The sequence below is a fragment of the Sinocyclocheilus rhinocerous genome, unplaced genomic scaffold (genome assembly GCF_001515625.1).
Source record: "Sinocyclocheilus rhinocerous isolate Xijiao unplaced genomic scaffold, SAMN03320098_v1.1 scaffold662, whole genome shotgun sequence".
NCBI classification, from domain to species: Eukaryota; Metazoa; Chordata; class Actinopteri; order Cypriniformes; family Cyprinidae; genus Sinocyclocheilus; species Sinocyclocheilus rhinocerous.
Window position 1 is genome coordinate 1026012 of NW_015639782.1, and position 21001 is coordinate 1047012.

General features: G+C 35.8%; 2 protein-coding genes across 6 annotated transcripts in view; one reads left to right on the top strand and one right to left on the bottom strand.

Moving 5' to 3' along the window:
* The window catches only part of LOC107752042 (sorbin and SH3 domain-containing protein 2-like), a 59559-nt gene extending 49101 nt beyond the window's left edge, over positions 1–10458 (bottom strand). The window contains exons 1-2 of the mRNA XM_016567893.1: positions 9993–10458; positions 773–901 (exon numbers count right to left, since the gene is read on the bottom strand). Coding sequence (XP_016423379.1) covers positions 773–779 — 7 coding nt within the window. The 5' untranslated portion in view covers positions 780–901; positions 9993–10458. The remainder of the gene's footprint in view (positions 1–772; positions 902–9992) is intronic.
* A 3609-nt stretch (positions 10459–14067) lies between these two features.
* fam149a (family with sequence similarity 149 member A) overlaps positions 14068–21001 on the top strand; it is a 20221-nt gene continuing 13287 nt past the window's right edge. For 4 of the 5 annotated variants that reach the window (XM_016567707.1, XM_016567708.1, XM_016567709.1 and 1 more), the window contains exons 1-3: positions 14068–14389; positions 19067–19153; positions 19301–19433. In XM_016567707.1, coding sequence (XP_016423193.1) covers positions 14202–14389; positions 19067–19153; positions 19301–19433 — 408 coding nt within the window. In that variant the 5' untranslated portion in view covers positions 14068–14201. Of the gene's footprint in view, positions 14390–16876; positions 17232–19066; positions 19154–19300; positions 19434–21001 lie in introns of those variants that run through there. The other variant, XM_016567712.1, reaches the window with a different exon arrangement.

The window sequence follows — 21001 nt, forward strand, 5'->3', positions numbered from 1 at the left end:
AAAATATATATATATATATATATATATATATATATATTATTTAGAATTGTGACACTTTCTTTGACCCTTTCTACAGCTTTGTGCAAGTACATAATCTAATTTCATTAACCCGATTTTATTTTTACATTTGTAGTGTTGACGGCATTTATCAAACTTAACCATTCAACCCTGTTACTCAAGTTCTTGTTAAGATGAAATATGTTTCTGTAATTCATAGGAAATATACATAATTTGTCAAATCATTTATTTGGCCCCAAACTATCTAGCTACTCCACTGAGCAACGTTTACTTGCAACCCTATTACTCACTGTGACCGATTTTATTTTATTTTATTTTTTTTACTTATATTTTCATTTAACAATTTTTGTCTATTTAATTTGTTGTTTGCTGTTTATTTAATGTTTATTTTTAGAAAATAGCAATCATTCAAATCAGGCTTTTAGGCTCCATTTAGACTGTCCCTAATAATAATAATAATAATAAGATCAATAGTATTGCATTATAAAATCTAATAATTGAGTCCCTTCTTTTCAAATGATATGATGAATCAGTCATTTCTTTAATATGTGCTTAATCCTAAATACCGTTTTTCTTTTATACACTGCACTTTACAGCCTTTTTATTTACAGGCTTTTTTTTTGTATTATTGAAAGTAAATGTTTGTTATATTTATGGGAAAAGACTTATTCTCTATACCACACCTTACTAAAAATACTACAAATATTTGATAAAATATATACAGTCCCAGACAAAATGAAAAGCAAATCCTCACCAGGCATTAGGACTGAAAGCAGGCGCCGGGTCCGAACTGACAAGCAGCAGGCTCCACGTCCACACTTCTCACTTTAGCCCAGACGATCCGCTGCGTTTCAGGGTTAACGTCCCAGACTGTAGCTGGTTTCTGGAGGCAAAAGATGTAAGAAAGTGAGAGGCAAGCCCCCTCTCAGAGCAAGTGCTATAGTTCGAGCTATTTTCAGATGGAGACATGCACGTCTGCAGGCTGGAAAGTTACTCCGCGCCTCTGGGGGAAAGTGACAACACATACAGATCAGTGCTTAAGAAGATCTCTATGAGTGGCCAAACATCTCGAGTATGCCATGGCATACCTAATACTATATGCTAACTATATGCACAATTTAGTATTACTGTCAGGTAACATTTATAAAATAAATTAAAATCCTAGAGATTCTAAGAAACATCTTTATTCACTTTCACTAATTTTCTATAGCTGCATTATCCATTTTAAGTGCACTTAATATCGTTTTTATTTCAAGTTCACTTAAAATACACTTTAGTGATTCAAGCTCCATCATGCTGGCTCTATTTTTCTCTCTGACGCTTTGTGCTGATGACAGTTCTTGTTTATCAGCGTTTTAGAGTGAAGGAAGTTGTCTCGGAGTCACGTTGCTACTCTATGAAGACAAATTATTAACTTGGCACTCAATATAATGTGCAACAAATGAACCCTCAAGAAGACACCAGGGCCAAAAGAATTTCAGAATTTTTACTGTATTGTTCTCAAACATTATAGCCCACATCAGGACAAATTTCACACTTGAATGCCCCTGCAAAGACTTTTCATGCTGAGATTGACTTTATTTCTAACAGTAAGAGAGTAAGAGCTGCACAGAAGGTCTGAGACCTCTTGTCGTGAGAGATGCCGTCACCCGGGAGCTCAGAGAATGTGCAAAGACTGAAGGTGTCAGCACAAACCTGAGCCAAAGAAAACCACCCAGGAAAGCTAACATCACTCATATGCTCGTGCCTGAGATGATTTCGGTCTTACATCACCCGGAGCTTTTAAAGTGTAGCTGAAAGGAAGGTATCAGGTCATGATGCAGAACTTAGCAAACAGTTTCCCAAAAGTGAAAAAGTTTACTGGTGAGACACAGTGTATAGGATATTGGCATATTTCTCTAAATATAACTTCAGTCAAAACAAATCAGATGTCTAGCCAAAAATTTGACATGGTCTGGATTTTCCTACAAATCATGCTTGTTGTGATTTTTATTTTTTTTTTAGAAGAAAGCAGAAAGGCCGAAATTTCAAGGGTCTTAGATCTGCAGAAAAAACAACAAAAAACATAAACACAGAAGCATCAGAATCCATCGCTAGAGATTAACAAATGCCAAGTAATATCCTTAATATCCTGGAAATGTTTGATTTAATGTTCTTAACATCCTTAAGTAAACATATATGTTTTTACCATAAATGTTTATTGTATATTCCTCAGTACACTTTAACCATATTTCAGCAGACAATATAAGTCATTATTTTTATTTATTTATTTGCATATAAAAAGTAACTAAAGTCCTACTTAAAAGTACTTTTTTGACACTTTTTTACATTAGCTGACTAAGTTCAACTAATTCAATATCAATTTAAACTGTAATACATTTCATTTTAATTGCAAATAACATGCAATGAAGTGTCCAAAAAAAACATCACATTCAGTTTGCATTTAAGTCTATTTTTTAAGTACTCCTTTCAAAATTATGCTAAAGTGTACTTCTTTTTTGCAAGGATAGATCATGGCAATCATGTTAAAATATTTCAACATCACATTCAGTTTGCATTTAAGTCTATTTTTTAAGTACTCCTTTCAAAATTATGCTAAAGTATACTTCTTTTTTGCAAGGATAGATCATGGCAATCATGTTAAAATATTTCAATAATTAAGTGTTAATGCCTTTGTCATGACCTTCACAGTAGCAGTAGACCAACTCGGCCTTAACCCAACTTTTCATAGCCATAAATAATAAAATAGGTGTCTTCCAAAAAAAGACAATGATGAAAACGGCAGAACTTGTGAATTCCAGATATGACGAATAAGAATTTTAATTCTATGAAAAAAATGGCACAATGATATCATATGCTCTTTTAATAAAGAAGACTATTATTATGTAGCCCACCTAGTCTATGACGTAGTAGTGCACATCTGTAATGACCTCCTTGACCTTGCGCCTGCTCAAGCACTTCAGAGCCGGTGACACATTAATGACAGCTGCACAGCAACCATTGACCGAGGGATCATTTAAAGCTCCAGTGGAAGTACGCGCAAGGCCCTGGCTCCTTTAATCATTAAATACTTCATTTACACCAGGTACCTCGCAACAGACATCTGTGTGCAAAGCACTTTGTGCTGACGTAGTTCTGTCTCTATGTCGCTCTATGATACTTCCTTACAGTCTCCTGCATCTCATATGTAACTGCTCTCACGTGATACTGTACATCACGAGCTTGACAGTTTCATAGGTGTGAGAGAATCCAACAGCATGTCGAACCTAACCACCTTCACAGTAGCAGTAGACCAACTTGGCCTTAACCCAACTTTTCATAGCCATAAATAATAATAAAATAGGTCCCTTCCAAAAAAAGACAATGATGAAAACGGTAGAACTTGTGAATTCCAGATATGACGAATAAGAATTTTAATTCTATGAAAAAAATGGCACAATGATATCATATGCTCTTTTAATAAAGAAGACTATTATTATGTAGCCCACCTAGTCTATGACGTAGTAGTGCACATCTGTAATGACCTCCTTGACCTTGCGCCTGCTCAAGCACTTCAGAGCCGGTGACACATTAATGACAGCTGCACAGCAACCATTGACCGAGGGATCATTTAAAGCTCCAGTGGAAGTACGCGCAAGGCCCTGGCTCCTTTAATCATTAAATACTTCATTTACACCAGGTACCTCGCAACAGACATCTGTGTGCAAAGCACTTTGTGCTGACGTAGTTCTGTCTCTATGTCGCTCTATGATACTTCCTTACAGTCTCCTGCATCTCATATGTAACTGCTCTCACGTGATACTGTACATCACGAGCTTGACAGTTTCATAGGTGTGAGAGAATCCAACAGCATGTCGAACCTAACCGAATGCAACTCACGTGCAGCAATACAAGCTTTTTAAATCGGCACATTGGTAAATAAAAAAAATAGTTGATACTGTGTAATGTTTAATCCCATTTTTTTCTAGTGCATTTTTCAATACGAAATAATTTTATAGCGCATAATGTTAAATACAAAATGCCATATAGTATATGCTGTTTAATTCAGAGCGAACTATTTTATGCAATAACGCAAAATGCATTTTTTAACGCAAACGTTTAAGGCAAAGGGTAAAATTAAATAAATGCAAAATGTTCCTTGAGTACTTACCTCCCATATGTTGTGCGATCCAGTAGACTCAACAAACGCGGTTTAAATCCCCTCATTAATTATTATTCCGTTAAGTGAAAGCACACACGTGTGTTTGCATCAAAAACATGAATCCATTCTCGCGCCATTTCCCTCGCGCAGCTTCTCAGCAACAACAGCGCGAGCGGCAGGTTATTATTATCCCTCTCAACGAGCGCTATGGCTGCCCGGACACAATATTCAGAATTCAGACGCGCTTTCTTTTGACTCGAGAGATTGAAAACGCGGATCAGTGATGAGACATGCCGACCCCCTTCTCAATGCACTTGTTTTGGGTCGACAGAAGTGAAGGGCTCTCATTGGTTTGGAGAAGATCCTGGTAGTCATAGTAACAGCCAACAGAGAGCATGCTTTATATCATGGGATGGTAATGAATAGCGCAGAACCCCTCCCTTGTGGTGAATATTTACTGAGGAATGTTTTCCTGGAGGTATCCACTCTGTGTGATGATGTTTAGAGGAAGCTCATTGTGGAAACGACAATGGATCATTCATTAAAGTGACAATGCCTCTCGTAATTGTATTACATTTTCTGTTGATGACAGTGTTTTGACTATTGTGAAAGAAAATTACCATTATTTTTAAGCAAAGCAAACGAAACCATCACTTAAATCTTCCACTTTTAGTGCACATCTATGGATTTGTCTGGATCTTTTGCTGTTGTGAGTATTGCCAAATCACTGCTCATGGGAAGATGTGCTGCTATGTGAAAAGGGGTAACATAGTTTTAGTTAGTAACATCTGGATTACACATTAGGTAATGTAGTCTGACTACTTTTTGATTACTTTTAGATTGCTATTGACCTTTAACACATAGAATGAATGTGATTATTGTGTACAATATTGATTTAAAATAAATAAATAACAAAGAGAAAGAAAATATATTTCATTCTTTGTTATCAATATTATGAAATGCATTAAACATTACATTTCAGCAGAATTTACCAAACCGGGGGTTTGTGAAAACAACAACAACAACAAAAAAAAACTGCAAATTATGAATAATTTACCGCCATTGTGTGATGCAATCATGTAATCCATAAAAAAGTAACAATAATCTTATTATCAGCATTTTAAAATGTAATATATAATCTAATTACGAGTACTTCATTTTTGGAATCTGATTACGAAATACAGATTATATGTACTTAGTTATTACCTAGCACTGGCTATTGGCCAGGGGTGCGTTTCCCAAAACCTTCGTTAGCTAACTATGGTCGTTAGTTCCATTGAATTCTATTAGCAACGACGGAACTTGCGACCATAGTTGCTTTCGGGAAACGCACCCCAGAATAATCTGCAATGTGGACAGAAAGTAAAACATTTGGTTATGCTAGACTACAAATGCAATACATATGCCACATACTTTTTTCTAAATATCTTCTGTTCTGTTATACAGGTTTGGAATGACATGAGGGAGAGTAAATGATTTTCTTTTTTCTTCTTTTTTTGATGGACTGTGCCTCTAGTTCCAGTTATGAATTGGTCTAAATCACATCTTCGGTATTGTTAAATTTTTTGTAAAATATGTCAAACAGGTGTGAATGAACCAATACATCAATAGGAATTAATCTGATACCTCCATTCCCTTCTGTTAGTCTGATCACATTAAGCAGGTCACCCTGCAGACATGCCACATATTTCATCAAGTACCATTTTGGGAGTTTCCTTGTCCCCGCTAGAGTTGCTTGAGCCTGTCAGACATTCGCTCACACATCTAAATTTAACCGTCAACTACCACTATGCTTTGCACTTTGTCACCTTCAAAAGACCAGACAGGGTCTGATAGAAAACCTGAGAGGAAGATAATCAGTAATGCTTCATTTCAGATATCACAGTGTTGACTATACCAATGGATAAGTGCTATTAGCCTCAGCATATAATAACAGAGCTGTATATGATTAATCTCACTGATATCTTTCAATATACCGCTTGCTAACTATCCATCCTGAAGTTTTACCTTCTCTCTCAATGCACAGTGTGTACCATTTCACAGTCATTTCAAGACTCAGTGACTTTATTCAGCTTTAAACTTTAAGGATTGCTAACATTCCACTTATGATAATCTTTTTCACATGGAAATGTTTGATTTCTTTTTAGGGTTTATAAGCTATATTATATTATATTATATTATATTATATTATTCACTGAACATAATGTGTGAGCATTGTAGTATACAATGCACAGTAGCAACAATATTCCCAAAATATGTAGCTGCAGGACTGATTTTTCAATGCACACAGAGCTTATTTATGACAGAATTAGCCTTTTTAATGTGATCCGCTAATAGAGGAACTGAGAGCAGAGATAAATGGACATCCCATCTATTTCCTCTACCCCTTTAGGCCAGAAACATACATACTGGGATTATGAGGGAACTGATATTGCCCCCTACTGGAAGTTTATATGTAGTAGTAGACCATTTTAAAAAACTGTAGTCGCTCCACAACAAAAATTTTGTTTTGTCTCTTTTATCACTCTGCAGTCTCTTTGCACATACTAAAATAATTTTACTCAAATTAATATTTCATATTGCTAATTTATATGGTGAAAAACCATTTAAAGTTGACTTATTTATTACAGTAAGTCAGCAGGTCATTTTTGCGAAATAAACCCTTTCAGGATGATACAAGACTCCTCAGCTTTGCATCAGAGTCCTGATCACCCTTTAGTGGTTTATTTTGCATTAATAGCCTGCTGACTATTCGTTTTTATCATACTTTGAGGTTTCACTCTCACTGAAGGACTAAGTTGACCCTGGGGAAATTCTATTTTTCATCACCTCATTTTTAGGCCTGAGCTGAATCTAATAACCTCACGCCTATAAAAATGCCATTATGTGCCTGCATTGTACATCTTGTCAGTGGATGATTAAAAAAAATCAATTTAACGACAGCAGTGCCATCCGACTGACATAAATACTCAATACAGTAGCCTGTAGGTGTGGAATAACAGGACTTTGTGGCAGCGAGACGGCGAAACTTCCCAGAGGATGCTTTAGGAATTTCTAATCGATCTTGTAATTCTTTTGTGAATCTTCCTCATGAGGATAACCCTCATGACAAACATGACCCCAATACTAAAGTAAAAACATCTTTTACAAGATACTGACAACGGCTTATCAGCTGACATATTTAGCAGAGCTCCTTCCATTGTTTTTGAGACGGTATAGTGAATAAAGCGTCCCTCTTCAGGGTGTAAGAAGTGACCCCCTTCCCCCTTCTACAGAGCTCTGTGATTGCTACGGGAGCCCCAAAAGGATAGTTTTACTTGCGGACAGAGCATCCTCTGGATCCACCTTACAGAGGCTTCCATGTTGCTTTTCCATTGTTGCTCTGCTCACACACCCACTCGGGCTGTAATTAGAATCTGGCCCTACACAATGACTCAAGAGAGGTGAAGGACTAGTCTGGAGCCACAGGCTGGGAAAAGCAGGTCATTCCTGCCTACACACCTATACACAATACCGACAAACCCCACCAAGGCCTGTAGTTCACAGGAAACTAAAACCAGTGAAATCTCCTGTAACCGAATACTGAGCGGTTCTTGGGTTTCACTGACACGTTGCTGCTGCACATACCACTGAATTGTAGCTTTCTTTATAGTAAATTTTCACCAAAAAGGTATGTTTTTAGGTGTATTCCTCTCAACAATTGCTGAATTACAGATGAGCGCAAAACATGAGCCTCTCACACATGCCGGTAATAAAAAAAATATTGTTTTTAGGTGTATTCCTGTCAACAATTGCTGAATTACAGATGAGTGCAAAACATGAGCTTCTCACACATAATGGAGTCAGTGTGAAGTGCTGGTAATGCTGTAAGTGAGAGCTAACAACTAAAGTCTTACTCAAGGAGAAAAAAGGGATAAAGGGAATTAACTGATTAAAAAATGGTTGATATGGTTTGACGCTGTCAAAGTCAGAGACTACTAGTAAAAATGCTCATGTTTTGCTTTTTCCACTCCCAATTCAGTATATTTTTTCATTACAAATTGTAGAATAATTTAAGTGGAAAGTTAAACTGAAAATAAAGTGAATTTCAACGTTTCTTGTTTTTTTCCCCCCTGACCAGTTTGTTGTGTAGTACAACCTCATAATCATGAAATCTGAAAATAGTACAAAGAGCACCTTGAGCTTCAGTGGAAGCAAAAACTTCTGTATGTGCAAAGATTCACATGATCAGTGTCACTTAGTGAACCAGAATGCTACATATTTCTTACTCGTTTTACATCATAACCTTTCTTTGATATTTAAATATTTTCTAACTTTCTGTTTATTTCCAGGGTTAAGAAAAATCTCTGAATTTCTCGATGTCTGAGACTTTTGGACCCCACGTCTTGAGGTAGGTGTTATATAAGATTTAATCAGCACAGCGGGTCTGAATAATCAGGTTATTGGATTGCTCCTCAGTCTGATCAGTTATGTCCTGTTGTGAACCAAATAAAACCTGTGTACTAACTAGTCTGTGCTCTATGAGAGGAATGTTGTATAGAGTAGGCTAACTGAAAAGCAATTAGTATAACTTGACGTACTAAAATAAAAATAAAACTGAGAAGAAAAAAAGGGGTTACACTTTATTTTAAGGTGTCCTTGTTACAGTGTAATTATACATATAAGTACCGAGTAATATTAATTAACTACATGTACTTACTATATGGTTAGGGTTAGGATTAGGGTTTGGCTTAGGGTTACTTGCATGTAATTATGCATAATTAATCGTTATTATAATAATAAGTACATGTGTAACAAGGACACCTTAAAATAAAGTGTTACCAAAAAAAAAAAAAATATGGCAAAATGCACAACAAAATTACTAAAACTTTAAATACAATTAAAATGAAAACAGGGGAAAAAACAATAAAAATGACAAAACAACAAAATGACTAAAAATATTAAATTGAAAATGGAAAAAAAATAATAATGCAAAAAAAAAAAAAAAAAATTCCCATGGTTGATTATAACTTACAGTATCTCTGATCACATAGAATCAGAGTAAGAGATACAGTGACTAAGTTACGCTGCCCTATGACAGTAACCTCCGGCTGACTTTGTTAGCAGCAGTGTCCTGGCACCAGACGTGTGGCATGGTCTTAGCTGAGTGCCAGAGGCCTAGAAATGTTTCTCCCCTTCTAGACGTTTAACACAAAGATGTGTCTTTGTTACCAGAGAAACTTACTGTGTAACTAAATAGTGCATAAAGCTCCTATTATAGGACTGTCAGAACAACCATCAAAGACGTTTGCATTTGAATGCAAGTATTAACTACTGTTTATAATCTTGTCAATTGTCAGTTTAATATATCTCAAAGATATGAGACTGAGTTTTAGATATCATTCATTGGTTCCAAAGACTCAAATAATGTATCAAAAAGTGTAAACTTATGCCCAGAGTGGACATGATGTTATGTAATGACATCCATGTACTGTATTAGAGTATGCTGCCTGTCAGCAAAGATTAAACATCAATGTTCCATGTTGTTGCATGTCTTTCCAGAAGGCAACAAACCTCATAAGCTGTTTAAAGAGCTTGAAGCTGAGAGGGGTAATGGGATAAATGCAACTCTAAGTCGTACTGTTATAAAGAATCTGTCCCATTTAGTAGCGCAACTTTGTGTCAATAAAGAAACTCATGTACATACATGCTTGCACATAGATTCAAAATGTAAGCAGTAGCAGTGCTATAATCTGTTACAATGGCAAATATTACAATAACATTCATTCCTGTGTCTTTTTCCCATTCAGTATAAATAGAAAAGAATGTTGCGTAGAGCAAAAAGACACATTACCTTTAAATGAAGGCATTTTGGCTTCGCTTGGCAGTGGTGTTGGATGTGTGTCTTGGTTCTTTCACAGACAGAAGCACAAGCTCATTGATAAACTCATCGGCCTCTGCGTCCTCCACATGACAGATCATATCATCCCCAGCTGTTATCCAAAACACGTATGTCAGTCAGTTCTTGTTTCAGTCCAGACTCCAGGTCCTCTTCTGTAGTGCCTGCTATCCAGTTCAGATCTCCTGCTTGTGATCTTTTCTTTCCTCTCAAATGCCAGACTGCCCCTCTTTGTGTTTAACCGCCCACAGGATGGAGACCCTCTATGATGATGAACCTGCTCTGAAAGGTACCGTATGGGTTTACATCCTCCAAGTAAACACACACACGCACATGGCTTCCAGCAAAGGAACAAGCGTTCTTTGTGTCTCACGTTTTACAAATACTATAAGCTGCCTGGACTTAGCACATAAGTGGACCAATCAGAGCTCAGAGACTATGGAGGAGGCTGGCTAATAGGCATTAAATCAAAGCAGATGGGAATGACTGAATATTATGGGGACAGGTTATTAGTGCTGCTGGTGAGCTGCTCAGTGGCTACTGGCAGCAGTAATCCATTTTACCCAGCTTTTGCTTCAGACACTTTTGCATAAATACCTGCTCTATTATCATGCAAGGTTATTTCTGGTGCAGTTTATTTTTGTTTCAAAAGCCTGGACAAGGAGATTCACACAGTGTTTGGTAGCGTATTAGTTTAACTGAGGTTAGAGAAAGTTATAAACTGGGAAATGTTGTTTAGGTGGTAAAAGTATAGTAGTGATTTACCATAGTAGATATGGAGTAAGAAAGGGATGTTCTTGAAGTAAGAAAGGAAGAAGGAAAGGGAAAAACTACAGCTGAATAAAATGTTCTCAACAGGATTCCATAGTTGCAGTAACACACAATCTAATCATAATAATAGACAAATTATGTTAGTTATGCTAGCGGACCATGGGAAAAGTGGTGTGTGCAGGTTTTTGTTGTTGTTGTTGTTGAACATTTACATGTTATCTATATTATTATATTTCTAGATTATGTATTTTAAAGAGCCCGCGTGTGTGATGTGCCGATTTCATGTTCAAAGAATATTATGATAATTCACTGAGTAATAATAATAATAAAAATATACAGAATCATATTTTCTCCAATTTTCTTCTCAAACTACACTACTAGTTTGGGGTCGGTAAGATTTGTAGTCTTAGAAGTCTCTTATGTTGCTTTTATTTGATCAAAATACAGCAAAAACAGTAATATTATGAAATATTATTACAATTTAAAATAACTGTTTTCTATTTTAAAATATAATTTATTCCTGTTTTGTCAGCTGAATTGTCATCATTACTCCAGTCTTCAGTGTCACATGATATTTCAAAAATGATTCTAATATGCTGATTTGATGCTTAAGGAACATGTCTTATTATTATGAATGTAGAAAACAGTCATGCTGCTCAATATTTTTGTGGAAACCATTATACATATTTTTCAGGATTTAATTTAAAAGCATTCATTTGAAATAAAAAAAATGTTACAATGTAAAAGTCTATTGTTGCTTTTTATCAATTTAAAGCATCCTAACTGAATAAAATAATTAAGTTTTTACAAAACAAACAAACAAAAAAAAAAACTCTTACTGATCTCAAACTTTGCACTGTAGTCTATATACTATAGAAAGATGTTTAAAATATATTCGAATATTTCTACATTAAGTTAATTAAATTTACAACGCATGTTAAAACTTTGAAGCATGTTGAAGTATTAAATGCATTTGAAACCATGTCTTTGACAAGCAAACATATCTATTTATGTCATCAGTAACAAAACATTTAAGGATGGAAAGTGAATCCGTCAGGTCTGAGTGGACTCTAGACATTCCTCCTCTGGCTACTGAAAAGTCTTAACAAAGACGTAAAGCTAGGCCTGGCGGCACCTTAAGGGAGAGGACAGCGTGAATGGAGGGTGACCGGGGGGGCTTGAGTTATGGGTGTATCACTTTCAACATGACCTTTCAGTACCTCTCATCGCCGGCCCTCCCAAGACGACGCCAGCTATTCATCTCTCCACCTCCTAGGATTCACAGCCCCCGACCTGATGACCCTGACCACACAGTATCCTCTTGCACTATTTATACGCACTTTTCATAAATAAACTTGCCACTGAAGCACCATAAGCACATGGGCTCAGTGTTGGCCCTCAAAGGAACTGAATCTGCGGATCAGTGAATTCAAACTGTTGTGATTGCTGTTTCTCCACAGAGAAACAAACAACAATCATAATAGTTTTAATTCACTGATATGCTCCCTAACAGCTGATTTTGTGTTTGTATTTATTGTTCATAAGCTTTCGATTACTGAAGTAGAAATTATGGACTATCAACCCTTCATATGATACTGGCAAATATGTGATTTTTATACAGTACAGTATAGTAAAGTACATATCTCGATAAATAGGTTTTCATCTGTGACATGTCCTCTTTTCTCAAAACCAATTTACACAGAAGCCAAACTAATGAAACAAATCCCAAGAGGTTCTATGACATATTACCTAAATACCCACCTCTTTATAACAGGGCATATGCCTAATTGTTTGACTTCACTGGTTAATGAGCCTCTTGTGCTACTGAAGTTGTTAATTGGTTCCATATATTGTAAATATGTTAAAATTAAAACGCTTTTTATGATGTGAGTTGTGCTAAGAGCAAACCTAAATGTAACACTGGCATTTGCTGTTCTATGGCTCCCTCTAGTGTTCTACATACAAAATGCAACTATATGATAGTATTCTAGCTATATTTCAGTTTATTTTGCATCCGTTGTGTTTATTATTCACACTGCCTCTCAAAAGTTTGGGATCAGTAAGATTTTTATTACTTTTTAAAGAAGTCTATTATGCTCATCAAAAATACAGAAAAAATGGTAATATTGTGAAATATTATTACAATTTAAAATAAGTGTTTTTATGTGAATATATTGTAAATCATAATTTATTCCTGTGACGCAAAGCTGAATTTTCAGCATCATTACTCCAGTCTTCAGTGTCACATGATCCTTCTGAAATATTATCAGTGTCGTAAACAGGTATGCTGCTTCTTTTTTTGTTTTGTTTTTTAACCTGTGATACTTTTTTCAGGATTCTTTGATGAATAAAAAGTTAAAAAGAACAGCATTTATTCAAAATAGAAACTTTTTGTAAGGTTCCAAAAAAAATATTCAGCAGCAAAAACTGTTTCTAACATTGATAATAAATCAGCATATTTTAGAATGATTTCTGAAGGATTATGTGACACTGAAGACTGGCGTAAAGATGTTGAAAATTCAGCTTTGATCACAGCAATAAATTATATTTTAAAGTATATTAAAATAGAACACTGTTATTTTAAATTGTAATAATATTTCACAATATTACTGCATAAGAGACTTCTTTAAAAAGTAATAAAAATCTTACTGATCCCAAACTTTTGAACGGTAGTGTAGATTTTGTGATCATAACGATATATTTAATTAATAATTTATAGATTGATTAGTACACTTTCTCTTTTATTTCCTCAAAGCAGAGCTTAAGTGTCTTGGATCTTTAATTGGTTTGATCGTAACAATCGCCCAGAAAAGAATTACATTACATTATTGTAGTATAGCGTCAACTTTAACGTAAATCTATACATAAAATTTTATAAAAAAAAAACAAAAAAACATTTTAAACAAAACATTCTGAGATATGCATGCCATTTTTGTGAGAGAAAAAATAGATAAATAATTACAGTGTTGATGTTTTGTTTATGTATCGTTCTGAACGAATTCTAACCGAAAGTGCTAGAACGAAAACTGTTGCCATGGTTACCTTCTCGACTTTTGTTAGTGAGCGTCTTCTTTTTTTTGTGTTCCTACTAACTTTTAATTTTCTGTGGTTAAACACTCGTGTGTGTGTGTGTGTGTGTGTGTGTGTGTGTGTGTGAAAACAATAGATAGGCTACTCACTACTGAGAACCCCTCAGTCTAATGTGTTGACTTCCGTTGAGGGGTACAACTCTTAATTAGCTTCCCCAGAATTTGCACTATGCACTATTAAGACATGTTAACGGCAGACAGTGACCGTGTCCCGCCCGTGAGTGACAGCTCGTCACCTGCTCTGTCCGTACGCGGAACGCAGCTCGTGTTGTCAGCGCGGTGAAGCTGTCAGTCACGTTCATTAATGCAGGTGACCGTAGAGCGCATTGAGCCGAGCGGCGGACCTAAGTTCCAGCATGGCTTTCCTGACAGACATTATCGCTGTGGTTTCAACAAGTCTCTGCTAGACTCGGAGCGAACACTTCAATGGAAGAGGACAAGAAGAGCTCAGGACAATATGAGTCCGGTCCGAGAGAGAGATGACAGCTTGAAGTAAGCGCCTTCTCTTTCACCTTCATGCCAGACACTGGAGTTTTAGAACAATAACCTGTTGATTCTTTGGATGTTTAGAATGTCCTTGTTATTTAAATTGAAATGTCTTGGGATTTTCATGCCTAAAAGTTGTCTACTACACATGCACTTCAGGAATAAGGGGCTACACTGTTATTTAGTGCTGTGTACAATAAATAAAACCTACAATGCAGTCAAAACTGTGTTCTTTTGTGGCACGATCTCGATCTTCAATATTTAATTGAATTGTGCTCAGTACTTGATAACTAATTAATACAAGACTAATGTCATAGAATCAGGGTATAGTCTTTCTTTTGGCACGAGCATATCTAATTGCTCAATCTACACCAGCATTTAGTTACGACTGAAGTCCCTCACTAGAGCTGATCTTTGTAAATTGTTGAAGGCAAAAGTGTAGCTTTCCTTTGATGCAGGTTTGAAAAGAAGACTGCTGACTTCCAGGCACTGTCTTCTGAATAGATGTGGAATGGAAATGTACAAGGCCTTAGAAATTGTTAAGTGAGTGAAGAAGAGTATTGTTGTGCTAAGAAGAGTTTAAGAATAAATTAGCTGTTTTTATCTAATGTATGGGGAAAGATCACTAAGCAATTAAAATGTCTTGCACATATGCATTTCTCCTCAGCAAACACTTTATTTAATTGTTTGATTGTCTGTTTAATTTGCATTACCAATATCCTTATATATCCTAGACGGTAGCCTATATGCAACAAGTGACGACTAGTGTTCGCGTTTTACTAAATTACTGAAAATCAAAAATCAAAACAAGTACATTACTTCAAATTGTTGATGAGGATTTTTTTCCCTACACAGATACCATAAAATTTACAGATAACATTATCTTTTATATCATACAAAGCATTCATTTCCAAATTAGATAGATAGATAGATAATACAACATCAAGAACCCAGTTCACATACAAACATACAAAGCTAGCTACACTAAGCTTAAATATTTATATATTACTTGATATTATTTTCAGCAAGATTATTGTTTTAACAAGTGAGGTTTGATGTTATTTGAACCCTGGGAATGGTGTGAAATTTTACAGGCTTGTACTGAGTGAAATCACTGTCCCGTTGTGCTTGCTGCTAAAAGGCAGACAAGAGAAAGAATCCATGTCAGTCAGCTGAGGCTTTCTGCTGCCATGCTGGTCATGCATGTTTTATTAGGCCCTGGTGGGCAACCTGCTGAAATTATGTGCAGTTTACTTTGTGAGGGAAACCTGAGCCGCTACTGATGCTGGGCTTCCTTGTTGACCCCTGCCAACCATTGAAGCCCTCACCCACTGCTAATTAGTTTTCCCCTTTCTCTGTGTTACGTCTTCTGTAGCTGTGGTGTCAGTTTGTGCTCCTGTGTGCACAGAGAGGTCTTGTTGTCTTCTTTATCTATTAATGTTTAAGAGAAATAGCTATTAGTACTTGACACAAAATGCTTTTTGGGACTGAACATGTCCTGCAGTGGCATGCTATGCACCATTTAAAACTATTTTGCCAATTTTTGTATAAATACTACATTATTGCAACATAGGTATGCAACTTTCTTGACCTAAAATTACACAGTTTTGTTATCTGATCTGATCCTTTAAGGGAATAGTTCACCCCAAAATGAAAATTTGCTGGAAATTCTCCATCCAAGTTGTAGATGAGTTTGTTTCTTCATTGAAACCGATTTTGAGAAATTTAGCATTACATCACTTGCTCACCAATGGATCCTCTGCAGTGAATGGGTGCCGTCAGAATGAGAGTTGATAAACAGCTGATATTGAAACATTACTGTAATCCGCACGACTCCAGTCCATCAATTAATGTATTGTGAAGTGAAAATCTTTGTATTTGTAAGAAACAAATCCATCATTAAGGCATTTTAACTTTAAACCCTTGCTTCTGTCCACAATCAATAATTACCCTTCCTCCAGTGAAAAAGTACATTCCCCATTGTCCTCTTACATCAAAATCCACCAACATATTTGTTTAGAACTCTTTTCACTTGTAAAACGGTGCTTGATCTGTGCACATTTCTCACCTGATTCAGACGAGATGACTTTTTCACTGGAGAAAGCAATATTATGGATAGAGGATTCATATTTTAGCCATGCAGAATCAATGGTTTGATGGATGTCTTGATGGAGTTATAAACTTGCAGCTTTTCAATTCACAAGACTTTAATTGATTTGATGGATTACTTGTGGATTATTGTGATGTTTTTATCAGCTGTTTGGACTCTCATTCTGACGGCACCCATTCACTGCAGAGGATCTATTGGTGAGCGAATTATATAATGCTACATTTCTCAAAATTGGTTTTGATGAAGAAACAAACTCATCTTCATTTTGGATGGCCTGAGGGTTAGTAAATTTTCAAAAAAAAATTATATTCCAAGATGGAAAAAAATGGGATGGATGCTAAGGTGCACACCTGTGAGTCATCCAGGGGAGGGTGGGGACTATCAGGCACCTGTGCTGTGCCACTGTAGCGTGTCCAAACACTCCCTTGATGGAGCTGAAGGAACAGATCTGAGGCACCTCTGTTCAGGACGGGGGGAAGAGGAGGACATTCATGTTGACCTGCAGAGGAAACAAGAAGTTACAAATTTTTGATGACTGATCTGTAAGTGTAAGTGTGAATGTTGCTGTCTGTTTTTTAAGTTGTTGGGCTTGGTACCATACATACCATAGAGGAATATTTCACCCATGCACTGTGCATTGGGCTTTGGGTGGGCCACCCTACCTCCTGTGCTCTTGCACTACCCAGACAGCTGCAGGGCAGCATGTCGTGACAGACATACTGGACTCATTGTAATTGGGTAAGTTATTTGTGAAGTTATGGCATTTTAGTAGGAACAATCACATCTCATCATAACTTTAACATTATGCATTATTGGAAGTTTGATAATGTCTTTGGTTACATCAGCAAGGTCACTTGTACTAATTATGCAAGTTATAACTTCAGTAAGCCCATTGTAATTGTCTCTGATTTACTTTACTTTACTTTACTTTTAGTCATTTAGCAGACGCTTTTATCCAAAGCGACTTACAAATAAGAAAAAGTAATTAAAACTAAAAGCTAAAACTCTATAAATACTATATATATACACACATTTAAGAAAATAAAAGAAATTAAATAAAAATGACAAATGCATACAACAACATTTCAAAACTAAAACATTTAAATAAAAACAAAAAAATAAAGCTAAAAACAATTAAAAAATATTAAAAGAACAAAAGGTAGGAGTATAATAATGATTCTAACATAACACTAAACCAAACACCAAAAAACAACTACATATGTGTATGTACAGCCACACACACATACATATAAAATGACATTACTACAACTGTAACTAAAATAGATAACTAATACAAATCAAAGTACATTAGTTCATCAGTAATCCTAAAAAAATAACACTGAGGCAAACACGCATGCTAAAATAACAACAACTTACTGACACATAGTAAGAAATAGTTTATAAAAACCTGAAACAGAAGTGGAAAGAGGAGAGATAAAAAGCGATACTTATGTCCTTTGCCGGTGTCCCTGCCCGGTGGAGTCGCACGGTAGAGTCGATGGTCTTTACACTCTTCGGTCTTCACACGACCGCAGCCGCGGTAAACTAAGCTTCTTTTTAATTAGTTTAACAAAACTCAAATTAAATTCAGCGGGACACACTTTCCTGTTTATCCCAACAAATGGCCAAGCAAAGATTTGATTTGACATATTGCTGTTATTTGGTTTTAAAGAATGAAATGTTTTGAAATATTTCTGAAAATTTCTGAAAATTTTTGAAAAATGTTAAAATATTAAAATAAAACAATTTTTATATTTTGTATTGTTATTTTTGTAGGTTACAGTTATAACCAGCACCAATTTTATTCACAGAGGCCTTGATAAATACTGATATTAAAGCTGATGAATCTTAAAAGACCGGATAAATCTTCAAATTCTAGAACAATCAAAACAATTTTTATATTTTGTATTGTTATTTTTGTAGGTTACAGTTATAACCAGCACCCGTTTTATTCACAGAGGCCTTGATAAATACTGATACTAAAGCTGATGAATCTTAAAAGACCGGATAAATCTTCAAATTCTAGAACAATCAAAACAATTTTGAATAAATTTATATTCTCTCAGTTGCCTATTTTACTGTGTAAATTTTACAAATAAAGCTTCTCGTTGTCATAGGGATAAATGTGACTCCCCAACATGCCTGTATAATGTACTTTGATCTTGTACTGTCTAAATTATTCATGACATAATTGTCAGATAAATTAGAGGCAGTTTGAGACAGAGTGAAAGCTTGAAGGCGACAGCATCATGTGACCACCTGATACCTGGAGGTGGATATGTTTTTCATAACAAAATTATTACAGTAGCTCTTTTGCCTTGATTAGTACATTTTAAATGGTCCTGCTTTGGGACAAATACATTTTACAAGATTATAAAAGCTGCATGCATAATAATTATTAAAGGATTATAAAATATAGCTTTAGATGGAATTTAGCAGGTTAACCACTGGATGCTTATTGTGCTTTTTGTTTCATCAATGTCTCTGAATGTATCACTGCAGCATGTGTTGTGTTCTGAGCATGACATAAATGGATCTTTTTTCCATTTTGATTCCCGTGTATCATGCATTAGGAAAAAGCTGCTCAACGTACTTGACAAACGCTCAGTGCCTGACCCGTTCACCAGGAGTGTCAGCAGAGTCCCAAACAGTGGTCTCAGGTAACACAATCATTATTTTCATTTTAGAATACTCAGACCTTATTGCAAGGTTTCAGCTGTATAACATACTTGAGTTAGTATTAGTGACCTTTGAAAGTAGAAAACAGTCTTCAGAGCAACGTGAATGCCTCATTTCTTCATTGGTAGCATCTCGTCATGTGGTCAGTCCTCTGCCGGTGGCACTACCTCCGTGAGTCACCTCCCTTCCCGCTCCGGCAGCCCAGGCACTGGCCCCGGTCTCTCCACAGAGCACAGCTCCATCTGCTCCTGGAGATATGATGTAATGTCTCTGTTCTTCTTCCAGATGTTTTGTAGCCTTTTCATTAAAATTGGTCTGAATTTTAGGATCAGCTTCCATTCAATTCATGACTTTTCTAATTCAAGTTCATAAGAACTAAGAATTGGCCATACACCAAAGGAAGCTGAATTGGAAAGCCAGGAAAGGGAATTGAATAACTGTACTATTTACACATTATGTATATTATTTATATCAAACATACTGAAATGGCCTGCGAGTGACCAGCCAGAATCAAGTATTTCAGAGAGCCACGTAAAGATTAAAAAAATATATGTACATATCATTATTGTTTTTGGAAATATGTTTATGGTTAATATGTTATATGGGTAATTCAAACAATTTTTTTTTTAATAATAATATATATATATATATATATGTTTTTCATAACAAAATTATTACAGTAGCTCTTTTGCCTTGATTAGTACATTTTAAATGGTCCTGCTTTGGGACAAATACATTTTACAAGATTATAAAAGCTGCATGCATAATAATTATTAAAGGATTATAAAATATAGCTTTAGATGGAATTTAGCAGGTTAACCACTGGATGCTTATTGTGCTTTTTGTTTCATCAATGTCTCTGAATGTATCACTGCAGCATGTGTTGTGTTCTGAGCATGACATAAATGGATCTTTTTTCCATTTTGATTCCCGTGTATCATGCATTAGGAAAAAGCTGCTCAACGTACTTGACAAACGCTCAGTGCCTGACCCGTTCACCAGGAGTGTCAGCAGAGTCCCAAACAGTGGTCTCAGGTAACACAATCATTATTTTCATTTTAGAATACTCAGACCTTATTGCAAGGTTTCAGCTGTATAACATACTTGAGTTAGTATTAGTGACCTTTGAAAGTAGAAAACAGTCTTCAGAGCAACGTGAATGCCTCATTTCTTCATTGGTAGCATCTCGTCATGTGGTCAGTCCTCTGCCGGTGGCACTACCTCCGTGAGTCACCTCCCTTCCCGCTCCGGCAGCCCAGGCACTGGCCCCGGTCTCTCCACAGAGCACAGCTCCATCTGCTCCTGGAGATATGATGTAATGTCTCTGTTCTTCTTCCAGATGTTTTGTAGCCTTTTCACTAAAATTGGTCTGAATTTTAGGATCAGCTTCCATTTAATTCATGACTTTTCTAATTCAAGTTCATAAGAACTAAGAATTGGCCATACACCAAAGGAAGCTGAATTGGAAAGCCAGGAAAGGGAATTGAATAACTGTACTATTTACACATTATGTATATTATTTATATCAAACATACTGAAATGGCCTGCGAGTGACCAGCCAGAATCAAGTATTTCAGAGAGCCACGTAAAGATTAAAAAAATATATGTACATATCATTATTGTTTTTGGAAATATGTTTATGGTTAATATGTTATATGGGTAATTCAAACAATTTTTTTTTTTATATCAAACTGAAATGGCCTGCGAGTGACCAGCCAGAATCAAGTATTTCAGAGAGCCACGTAAAGATTAAAAAAATATATGTACATATCATTATTGTTTTTGGAAATATGTTTATGGTTAATATGTTATATGGGTAATTAATTCAA